At 48.2% G+C, this 12357-nt stretch overlaps 1 protein-coding gene across 6 annotated transcripts in view; it reads right to left on the bottom strand.

The window, feature by feature from the left end:
- SBF1 (SET binding factor 1) overlaps positions 1-12357 on the bottom strand; it is a 119752-nt gene that overhangs the window by 30784 nt on the left and 76611 nt on the right. For all 6 annotated transcript variants that reach the window (XM_044279916.1, XM_044279918.1, XM_044279920.1 and 3 more), the window contains 2 exons: positions 9218-9357; positions 280-484 (listed from right to left, as the gene is read on the bottom strand). In XM_044279916.1, coding sequence (XP_044135851.1) covers positions 280-484; positions 9218-9357 — 345 coding nt within the window. The remainder of the gene's footprint in view (positions 1-279; positions 485-9217; positions 9358-12357) is intronic.

The following is a 12357-nucleotide window of genomic DNA, read 5'->3' as shown; positions in this document are numbered from 1 at the left end:
ACAACTGGATGTTACCAGTGGAGGTGTCCCTGCAGGTCTGCCACTGTTAGCACTGGTTGGACAGTGTCGGACTGAGCAGGGGAACCCATATCTCACTAATAACGCCCAGCTGTCAATTTGTTAATACACTAACAACAGGAATAATAAAGGAATGGCACAACTCGGAGATATAGCATAAGAAAAGATGCTCCAGAATTGGTGAATACAAGTAGTTACTAAAACAGACAAGTCAGGACAGGTGACAATTCCTCTTTAAAAACACAAAAAACTAGTACTTACCTGTTACAAACAGCATACATGCGGTTCACTGTTGAGATCCGGAAAGGTTCATTTTTAGCACGGGTCAGGCTATTACTCAAAGTACCAAGTCCCATTCTTTGGTAGTCACGGCAACATGCTCGTTCTGCCATATTGCCTCCTGTCTGCTTGTCAGAGGCCTTTAAGGTAGAGATGGTTAATGTGCTTCTGTCCAAATCTTCAGACACTGTAAGATCACAATCAGAATTGTAATGAGAATCAGAACTTTTTTTTCTAAAGAGGTGGGATTTTATATATTGATAAGCAATAAAATGATTGCAGTTTCAAGTTCCCTAGGGGGACTAAAAAAAAGTGCAAAATAAAGTTGAATAAAAAAAAAACATTAAAAAGCTTATTTCTAAATTTTTGGTTATGTCAACAACCCCAAAAATGTTATAAAAAAAAAATCATCAAAAGGTCCCATTGTATCCAAAATGGTACCCCTTATACCTATAGCTCATTCTGCGAAAAATGTGCCCTCAACAGCTCCGATAGTAGAAAAATAAGAGGTATAGGTGTCAGAAGATAGACACAAGGCAATCTTTTCTAAGCAATTTTTTGTTTTCCAAAAAAAACTAAAACATACATTTGGTTTGTCTATGACCGCTTTTGACCCTTAGAATAAAGTAAAGTGTTACAATTACCACGCAGTGAACACAGTAAGGCTACTTTCACACTAGCGTTCGGGTTTCCGCTCGTGAGCTCCGTTTGAAGGGGCTCACGAGCGGACCCGAACGCAGCCGTCCAGCCCTGATGCAGTCTGAATGGAGGCGGATCCGCTCAGACTGCATCAGTCTGGCGGCGTTCAGCCTCCACTCCGCTCGCCTCCGCACGGACAGGCGGACAGCTGAACGCTGCTTGCAGCGTTCGGGTGTCCGCCTGGCCATGCGGAGGCGTGCGGATCCGTCCAGACTTTCAATGTAAGTCAATGGGGACGGATCCGTTTGAAGATGCCACAATGTGGCTCAATCTTCAAGCGGATCCGTCCCCCATTGACTTTACATTGAAAGTCTGGACGGATCCGTACTAGGCTATTTTCACACTTAGCTGTTCTATGCTAAAAATAATGCAGACGGATCCGTTCTGAACGGAGCCTCCGTCTGCATTATTATGAGCGGATCCGTTCAGAACGGATCCGCCCGAACGCTAGTGTGAAAGTAGCCTAAAAAGGAAGCCCCAAAAACTATAGTGGAACCTATTTTTTTTCCACACAGTAGACCCAAATTAGTTTTTAAAAAAAGTTTTATCCGATGTACACCAAAATGGTGACATTAAAAGGGGTTGTGTCACTTCAGCAAATTGCATTTATCATAGTAGAGAAAAGGAGATTTTTGTATAACTTACCAGTAAAATCTCTTTCTCGCTCTTCATTGGGGGACACAGAGACCTTGGGTATAGCTATGTCCTCTAGGAGGCGTTGACACTAGATAAAGCTGTTAGCTCCTCCCCTGGTAGCTATACCCCCTCCAGCCTGGAGAGAGAGCTTCAGTTTGTGAGAAGCAGTAGGAGAAGCAAGCTAAGAAAAAACACAGAACACAAACCATGGCAAGGACCCAACAGGCTCAAACCATCAACTGCCACAACTGTGACCAAACAACAATACTGGGTGGGTGCTGTGTCCCCCAATGAAGAGCGAGAAAGAGATTTTACTGGTAAGTTATACAAAAATCTCCTTTTCTCGCCCATATTCATTGGGGGACACAGAGACCTTGGGACGTCCAAGAGCAGTCCACAAGGGGGGGGAAAGAAAACACAGACCCATGGAGCCATCGCCCCTGCAGGCAACAGAAAACTGCTGCCTGCAAGACCAAGCTTCCAGAGGCGGTGCCCGCCGATGCATAAGTATGCACTTGGCAAATATTTGTGAATGAGCGGAGGAGGGCAGTAGCCGCCCCGCACAACTGCGGCTGAACCTTGAACCATCCGAGCCCAAGAGCGCTAACCCCTCTGGTGAAAGGAGCCGCAACACTGAAGGGTGGAACCCTGCCCCGGGGACAGAAGTTCAAACAAATGCAGACGTGCAATTGACACCCTGGAGGCCGCCAATGTTATGCGAGGACCCTCCGGAAAGACAAAACCAAGGCGAGCACGTACGCCGGAAGGAACTGGAGGCTGACAAATAAACAGTCAGAGCCCTGACAACGGCCAAACGACCCAACACCTGTTCCTGAGGGTGTGAAGGGGAGGTACGCAGTGATAGAAGGCCAGATTCTTCATTGAGATGAAAATCAGAGATCACCGTCGGGAGAAAGGAAGAACGGCCCCAGGGAAGCTCCTACCCCTGGCAAAACCAGGACAGGTTCAAGGGGAGAATTCCGGAGTGCTAAAAAGACCAAGGTCTGATCCCAAGGCGGTAAAAGGAGGACGGCATGGAGGAACCGTACGGCTATTCCCAGTAGGAAGGAATTGAGGACCCTGGGTGGGTCAGAGGACGCTGGAAGGCCACACAGTGCCGAACCTACCCAGCTAAGAACCAAAGCCCAAGCAAAAAACCCCGGATCCACCCCTGCTAAGGGGAAGCGCTCCACGGAAACGGAAGTGGTCCACCAATGTCCCCCCGAGCCGACCAGGTGTGACGGGAGACTGAGAAGCTGCCTGAATGAGGCATGCCCAACCGCAAGTCAGGAATCAACACATTGGATAGTCAAAGGTAGTGACGATATGAGAATCATTGACGGAAGAACTCCGTTAGCGACCGTGTATCGACGGTGTAGCAAAACCGCTTGACGGAAGCAAACAACCAAACCAAGATTAGAGAAAAACTTCTGCCTTAAGGAGGAAGAAGAGAAGGGGTGTCCCGTTCCAGGAACAAAACTCCATCAACAGACGCGACAGCACCCCCGCACATTCTGGCGTGGGGAGTCTCATAGTCTAGTCACGGAATGCGTAGCGAAAAGGCATGACTACATCGGACAGACATGCCGACACCAGTCAAGTATCGAGAGGTAGAGGTACACACCGGTAGCGCGCCCAGGACCAACGGTAGGAGTCACCTGTAGAAGGAGGAATACAGGAACGCCACAGGCCAACAGTCGGTCCGGAACGAGACCGAAAGAAAAAGAAAAAACCACAGAACCAAAAACCCTGCATCACATAGATGAGGGGGAGTAGCAACAGAGGAACCACCAAGGTTTGCGGAATGGCCGTGAACCCCGAGCCAGAGAAGGAAGAACGGAAAGAGAAGGGGGAAGGACGAAGTCCGTTCCCCATCCGAGACTAGCAGTATACAGAAGTAGCCACCGGATGAAGCAGGGATGCCATACCCCGCCAAGGAGGAGCCTATGCAGCGTACGCCACCGAATACGGAGACAGAAGAATCCGTCAACTGACGAAGGAGCCAGATTACGCAATGGCTACTACAGGACCCCCATACCGTAGAGGAATCCGGTAGAAGCCACGGTACCATACCGCCCCAGGGAAGGAGAGCTAACTTTAAACGCTCCACCCGGGAAGGGCGCTGAACAGGAACAACTGCCCAGCAAGCGTCAGGGTAGAACCCCTACCTGATAGAATGCCCCACTGTAGCGACTGCGAACGCTAGTACCCGCACAGGCTGAATAGGCTGCAAAGCTAAACCAGAGTGCCAACCCAAACACTTCCCACATCAGGAATGGTGGAAGAGAGTAAGGAGTCAGTGTAACACTTGGCCCGTTGGCACGCAAACCAGATATGTGCAATGGTGTACGCACCACTACTGATGCGGACAACACCGTTCCCGATTGGGACAATGGAAACCCATAGAGATGGGAGCCCCTAGGACACAAGTGGGTTTGGGCAGGAGTTATAATCCTGCCCAAAACCAGCTCCAAGGAACACAATGAGGAATAGCCACTAGAGATGAGCGAACTTCTGTTTTAAGTTCGGCGTCTAAAGTTCGGCTTCCGGTTAGCGGAGAATCCCGATCTGGAACCGGATATGGATTCCGACTTCCGTTGTGGTCCGTGGTAGCGGAATCAATAATCGGCCATTATTGATTCCGCTACCACGGACCACAACGGAAGTCGGAATCCATATCCGGTTCCAGATCGGGATTCTCCGCTAACCGGAAGCCGAACTTTAGACGCCGAACTTAAAACAGAAGTTCGCTCATCTCTAATAGCCACGTATGCACTGGCGGAACTCATATAGTACTAGAGTAAGTGTACCGAGCACCGTCAAGTACCGACTGTCGCCACGCCCCCAATGAAATAAGCGCAGGCACCTAGAGCCGTGGCGCCGTTGAATTGCAGAATCTGAAGATGTACAGATACTCCCCCGCTAGTGATCACTAGCGAAAGAGGGTAAGGCAAGTAGTAAGAACAATGACGCGCAACACTCCGCCTAAGGAAGGATAGTGCGACAGTCGGACCGTATCCAAACTGGTGCCACAGGCAGACACCCCACCAGAAGGGGGGTTAATATCCACGGTGAAAACTAGTGCATATGGCAATCCTGTACCCTATGGGAGAGCAATTAGCACCCGAGACAGGAGGTAATGGATACAGTACCCCTTGTGACCAGTGAGAATGGAATCGCTCCACCAATGGAAGGAGCTAATGAACACGGCAGGTACAGAACCCAGTGGAGGTACAATTCCGCCACCTACAGAAGGGGGAATGCACTGAAAATAGTGTTATTGTACCTAGTCCACCCATGGCAGGGGACAAAGTATAAAGGTGAACACCGTATCGTAGTGGTGCAACTATACCGCCTAAGGAAGGGGGTAATGCCCACGACAAGTGCCACTGGCCACCGTAGACACAACCTAAGGAGATTGATTCGGATTCACGTCAAGGCCCGAATCAGTGATTCTCCTCACCCCCCCCTTCGAGCGGACCCACTCCCGTGAGAGAGGGTGCACCCGAGCGTGACCCTGGGAGGAAGGGAGGGGGTGTGGAGATATCGAGGAGAAGACGAGCTGCTGTGGTCCGCTTGCGCGCAGGTATATGCATTAGAAAATCGCCCCTAGCAGTCGCGGACTGCGCAGTTGGGGCTTATCAACCAAACTACCTGGGGGTGGATTGGGAACAGAGGTCCCGTATACAAAAGGAACCCGCGGAAAATTATCAACCCAACAACCCTAGAGGGTGGATTGGGAATTTCCAGTCTTTTCCCCCCACTGGAATCGCGCAGGTGGGGAATTATCAACCAAACGACCCCATGGGTGGATTGGGAATTCCAGAGGTTCTCCACAGTATGGCTCAGGTAGAGAATATCGACCAAACGGCACCGGAGGACGGATTGGGATCCCGCAGAGATCCTTAACTGAATTGCGCAGGTGGAGAATTACGGGAATACTTCAGCTGTCCTCCTGTGAGTTGCGAAGGTGGAGAGTTATCAACCAAACGACCCCAGAGGGTGGAATGGGAATTCCAGAGGTTCTCCGCTGTATTGAGCAGGCGGAGAATTATCAACCAAACAACCCCGGAGGGTGGATTAGGAATTGTGGAGGCTCTCCGCTGTATCGAACAGGTGGAGAACTACCAACCAAACGACCCCGGAGGGTGGAATGGGAATTCCAGAGGTTCTCCACTGTATTGAGCCGGTGGAGAATTATCAACCAAACGACCCCGGAGGGTGAATTGGGAATTGCGGAGGCTCTCCACTGTATTGAACAGGTGGAGAATTATCAACCAAACGACCCCGGAGGGTGGAATGGGAGTTCCAGAGGCTCTCCGCTGTATTGAGCAGGTGGAGAATCATGACCAATGACCCCGGAGGGTGGATTGGTAACTGCAGCGGTCCTCAACTGCATTGCACCGGTGGAAAGAATCAACCAAGCTTCCCCTGAGGGTGGGTTGGGAACTGTCAGAGGTCCTCCACTGGACTACGCAGGTGGAGGATTATCAACCAAACGGCCCAGAGGGCGGAGTGGGAAACTACGGTAAGAGAGGTCGTCACATGTCCGGGGCAGGACACGGGCCCATTTTTGTGCCGCACAGTCAGAGTGGACATGACTGAGGGGAGTAGGGCCTGAATGGAGGTAGACATTTATTTCCAGCTTCATTTAACCTCTTTTTTTTTTTTTTTTTTTTTTTTTAAACTGGTCTGCCTAGCCTCAAGTGGATAAGAGGCAGGAAGGGGTTAACAGTGCAATAAGCAATTTTATTTTTCCCAGGCCATCCAACCCCTGATAATCCGGAGCTGGCCCAACAGAAGTGGCTGGCCGGAAAGGGTTAACCAATAACGACATTAGGTCCAGGGGCGGTGCTGATGGGGGCGGGGCAGCGGCAGCTAGGCGGGAAGAATTCACGCCAGCCCGCCACCCTCCCCCTCTGAGTCGCGGCCTAGCAGGTCGCGAAACCAGGGCCTAAAGTACCGATGCACAGCCACCCCGGACCCTCCCCCTCTGTACTGAAGTCAGCCGGAGGGTGGAGGGACCCGGAGCGGAGCGCGACACACATCCCGCCTGAGAAGCCGCACCGCGGCCGGGATGACAACAGGGAAAGGAAGTCTATAGGCCCCAAGAGAAGCCGGGGCCTAAATTTGCAGCGGCGCCCGGAGGACCGGGATGTTCACCCCGCGGCCGGAATCGTGACAGCCGGAGGTCCATGTTAAGTAAGTGCCCCTCGGCGCGAGACTACCGCAAGGGGTCAGATGTCCGCGAACAGCCAGGGGCGTTAACCCTTTCGGAGCTGCGTGCGTGACGCCTGCTCCCGAAAGAGTAAATTAAAGGATACTGCAGCCAGTGGAGACGGACTGCGCCCAGTCTTTCGCCGGAGGTGCCCGGGGAGAAGATACATTAACCCTCTAAGAGCCGGAAACAGTCGGCCTAGAGGGCAAGTGAAAGGGGGACCGCGTGTCGCATGGCGCCCGCCGGATTAACCCCTTCTCTCTTTTAGGGGTCTTGTCATAGTTGATTAAAGCCCCCTGGCCGTTAACCATAGGGCGACCCAGACTGTCAAAGATGGAGGGAGGGGGAAGAGGTCTTCATACTCACCTAGTCCCATGTACTCACCTCTCTCATCCTCTTCTCTTCACCCTCCCGAAGTGGACCCTCAAGGTCACCTTTTCCAGCAGGGTCACCTCCTCAGCAGCTGGCACCGGAGTGGCAGGCGTCTGGTATGGCGGGAGGGTCTTCTCTTTGGCGGACCTAGGTGACCCCTTGGCTGGCGGGATGCAGGGGAGCGAGGCTGCCCTGGTCCACTTTGTCTTCTGTGGGGGAGGCAGCAGTGCGGAATCGGCACTGGCGCAACTCGACCCCGGGAGAACAGGGAGGCGAGGCGACCACTGTTGTCCCATCTGAAAAGGAAGGAAAAAAATAAAATCTTCAGGAGATCCCTGCAGAGCAGGGAGGTCTTGCCTCCTATTGACACTAGAGAAAACTGAAGCTCTCTCTCCAGGCTGGAGGGGGTATAGCTACCAGGGGAGGAGCTAACAGCTTTATCTAGTGTCAACGCCTCCTAGAGGACATAGCTATACCCAAGGTCTCTGTGTCCCCCAATGAATATGGGCGAGAAAGTTAATACAAGGTACTTACTATTGTATAGCGATTGTCCATATTGTCTCCTTTGCTGGCTGGATCCATTTTTTCATCACATTATAGACTGCTCCTTTCCATGGTCACAACCAGCCTGTAATCCAGCAGTGGCACCCGTGGTTGCACAATAATGGAAAAAGCACCGGCCTCTCTGGTGAGACAGTGGGAGTGCACAAGTCCAGCACTTTTTCCTACAGTGTACAAGCACGGCCACCACTGATGGATTCCAGGGTGGTCGTAACCATGGAAACAAGAAGTGTATAATGTGATGAAAAAATTAATCCAGCCAGAAAAGGAGACAATATGGACAATCACAATACATTAGAAAGTGCCTTGTAGCAACTTTATCTACATGATAAATGCCATTTGAGACAACCCCTTTAAGGAATACAACTTGCCACTGCATCCTCTCTATTTCACTGCACTTGGACTTCTGAAATTAGCAGAGGAATCAAGCTTAGTTAACTCTGCAAGTCTGTAAACATTGCATGAAGGAAGCCGTGCATGCATGTCGTGCTCTTTATTCACGGTGGGGCCCCATTCTTAACACTGAAGCACGACTTAGAGGTGGGACCCTCACCTATAAGAAGGGTACAGATGCACTGCTTACATGCATTCTTGAAAGAAAAAAAAATGTTTGTGAAGATGCACATTCCCTTTAAGAAAAAAAATATAAACATGAAATCATTGGGAAATATTTTTATTAGCGAGACCAAAGGTTATGATAACTAAAGGCCCTTTTACAGGTGCTAATGATGAGGACCAAACATACATTCGGCTGATTATCAGCCAGTCTAAACACCACAACTGATCAGACCTTTTATGTTAATATAACAATAATCATTTGTCAGCAGGGTATCGTCTCATGTTAACAGGGGATGTGCTGGCAACAATATGAGCAACAAATGATTGTATTAAAGGGGTATTCCAGGGACGATAAAATTGGGGTTAGAGAGGGCAAAAATAAGAAACGGTAAGTACTCATTTTACCGATCCCCTGCAGCTGTTCAACCAAAGCTCCAGCCCCCATTCCTCTCCACTTCCTCTTCTCCAGCTTGACACAATAAAAACAGCTTGGCCTGCCTGCTTAGACAACCAGTGGCTGAGGCAGGTGACTGCTGTGGCCAGTGACTGGCTGAGCAGGCAGGGTTAAACTATTTCTCTGTGTGTCGAGCCAAAGAAGAGTAATTAGAGAGGAGGGAATACCCTTTTAATGACTCCTCACCACCTATACAGATTGCATTGGCCAATGTAAAGTGCCCTGTTTTCCAGGACCCTAAGTAAATAAAAAGATAAAAAAGAAAAGAAATCCTGTATGTTCTGCCGTGACTACACAAAAATATACGGCATATGGTTTATTAGAGTCAAAAACAATAGCAGATCAACTGCCACCTGCTGATGAGTCGCGCACTGGTTTTGAAGTCTTCCTTCTCTAAACAGGATACAGAATTGAACACTTACCTGAAATATCATCTCCCTGCTGTTCCAGTGAACTGTGGCTCCCTCGGAGATCCCAGGATGGGGGGCTATACTTCCTGCGTGTAACATATTGCCGGCCTATTGTCTTCTTGGCATTCTTCACAAGATTCTTAGAGATGGTCCTTGGAGAAATAATTTGCATATGACATAGGACAGAAATGTATAAATGACGGTACCAGTACAATCAAACAGAAACATAAGTGTGTCACATTGCAGGGAGGTAACTATTTATACAAGCAAGTAACTATTCAAGTGCAGGATAAGAGGGGTCCCGCCACAAAGCAAATAATTATTCAGAGAATAAGAAAAAAAAAACTAAGAACCACAACAAAAGAACCACAGAGCATACAGAAAAGAATTAGCAATCTAGATTTAGAAATCCACATAGTAGTATATGCAAAACATCACTGGAATCTTTAGGAGATGCCCTGCAATACATGTTTAAAGATGGTGCCGTTAGGGAGTGCAGTGGGTGCCGGGTTTCTGCCATTTTAAACAGCAGACATCCGGGGATTATGTCTGCAATCTGCGATAATGGGGCCTGATTCGCTTCCCCGCACGGAGATAGGGGAAGCCATTTGTATTGGCTGAAGAGTTCCAGGCTAATAGAGCGGTAGTTCCTATTGAGCCCTGCAGGTGGCAGTGCTCCAAAGGAATATATAGAATTTCCCGTACACTACTGTGTTAAATCACAGTAGTGTATGGGAAAAGCGATCTAAAAATTAAATATTAAGGTCCCCTATGGGTAACTAATAAAAGTGTGAAAAAATGTTTTTTTTCAGAAATTATAAAAACTATAAAAAAAATTATAATACATAAATAGAAATTCAACTTATGTAATAAAAATAAATATCATGGACATTGCCGCATCCCAAAACACCTATAAAAATATAAATGCATTTATGGTATAATATAAATGCATGTATGGTAAATGCTGTAACGTAGGGTTGGGCGATATCAAAAATATTCCCATGATAATGATATTAAGAAATGTATCGCGATAACGATATACATCACGATAAATGCCCATTTAGAAGAAAAAAAAAACACTTGGTGCCACAAGGAGACATTATACAGTATGGGGCACTGGGGCAGTCACAAGGTAATGTTATACTGTATGGGGCACTAGGGCAGCCACAAGGAGACGTTATACTGTATGGGGCACTGGGGCAGCCACAAGGAGACATTATACTGTATGGAGCACTAGGGCAGCCACAAGGAGACGTTATACTGTATGGGGCACTGTGGCAGTCACAAGGTGACGTTCTACTGTATGGGGCACTGGGGCAGCCACATGGTCATAGACAGACATAACACCTTTATTTAAGACAGTTGGGTCTCTCTCACCCTCCTCATCCTGCATCACTTGCAGGCAGGCAAACTCTGTGGGGGGTCAGAGTGAGACTTTACCCGCCTCATCGCTCCTGTGCTCGCTCGTTATTTGATTCCGACACCAGTAGGCGGAGACTTCATTATGGGATCTCAGAGGAGCCAGGCAGTAATTTACTGGTATACACGGATGCGGGGGGATTTGGGGGGGCGGTGCGGACGCAGATTTTGAAGCGGTCAGCGCACATGACCGCTTCTATGATTCACAAAATACCACGGTTATTAGAAAACAGTGGTATCACCATATCGCTGTTTCTTAATACTGTGGTACACCGCCAAGACCGGTATATCGCTCAATCCTACCTTATCGCTCACCTACCCCCAAAAAAATAAAAAATTAATAAAAAGTGATCTAAAAGTCCAAAAAGGGTATCATTGAAAAGTCCAGATCGCCCCGCAAAAGTGAGCTCTAACACAGATCCGCAGGTGGGTCATAATAATACATAATTATATAAATGTGGTATCACTGTAATTGTACTAATCCAGAGAATAAATTCCACCGCATTTGGAATTTTTTCAGGCTTCCCACTATAGTAAATGGTGCCATTAGAACGTACAACTTGTCCTACAAAAACAAATCCTCACACGGCTTTGGGAACAGAAAAATAAAAAGTTATGGCTCCGGGAAGGCAGGAAGTGAAAAACGAAATTGGCAAAAATGGAAAGTCGCCCAGGGCTTAAAGGGTTAACAGAGAGACAATTTACAACCAATCTTCCTGTACCAGTTTTATGAGCTCTAAGAACTTAAAGGGGTTTTCTGGACTCCTGATATTAAAGGAGCTGTGCAATGGAATTGTGTTATGGTCCGTGGTAACAGAATCCATAATGCAATTCAGTAAATACCACAACACGAACTCGAAGTTCAAAATATGAAATTCGCTCATCCCTAGTAACTACACCTGCTCACCGCTACAGACGCGACAGCAAGCAGGTAAACAATAAAAGGGAAGGAAGCGCTGGCATGGTGCTGGCCTTCTCTTCAACCAGCTGATTGTCAGGGGTGCCGGATGTCGGACTGCTGCCGATCTGATATTTATGACCTATACTAAGCATAGGTCATCAATAAAAAATAACTTTGACCACCCCTTTAAAAAATTACAAAGCTATTATTTAGATCAGATTTTACACAAGCAGAGGATCGCAGCAATTGTTGGGAATGAGCGTTCATACAAACACTTGTTCCTGATAATTTCCCTGTGTCAATGGTGGTGTCAATTAAGTGACAAACTAGCAATCGCTCATTTATCAGCGATCTAATCTTTCATGCGCCACATTAAAACCATCATTTGCCAGCAGCAGATTGTCCTGCGTTTTCTCACAAACCTTGAATCTGTATTTGATCCACGACACCCATCACACGACCAAAGACTGCCATGTAGAATGCAACCAATGACCTGAACAGATTTGCAGATCAACCTACATATTGCCGAGGCCCTAAAATGGCACAGCAGTCTGGGAGCATTTTCAATTCTGGGGTCTTGAACATGGCAACTTGCGAGTTATGCTGAAAACCCCACTGAGTTCAATGGCTGCACTTCGACGCAGCAAATTTTTCTTGCACAATGGTTGTCGAAGTCAAGACTAGTGTAGCCACAGCCCTAAGGGTAATAACATTCAGGAGATTTGTAGCAGAAATGTCTGACTGAAAATCTGTGTCTGCATGTGAACAGGGTTGTTTTTGCAGCATGTGTATTAATTTCTGCAAGCCTAGTCAGATGAATGGGACTGCCACA

This window comes from Bufo gargarizans, chromosome 2, assembly GCF_014858855.1.
Source record: "Bufo gargarizans isolate SCDJY-AF-19 chromosome 2, ASM1485885v1, whole genome shotgun sequence".
NCBI lineage: Eukaryota > Metazoa > Chordata > Amphibia > Anura > Bufonidae > Bufo > Bufo gargarizans.
The sequence above is the reverse complement of the archived record's forward strand: the minus strand, read 5'-3'. Positions and strand labels throughout refer to the sequence as shown.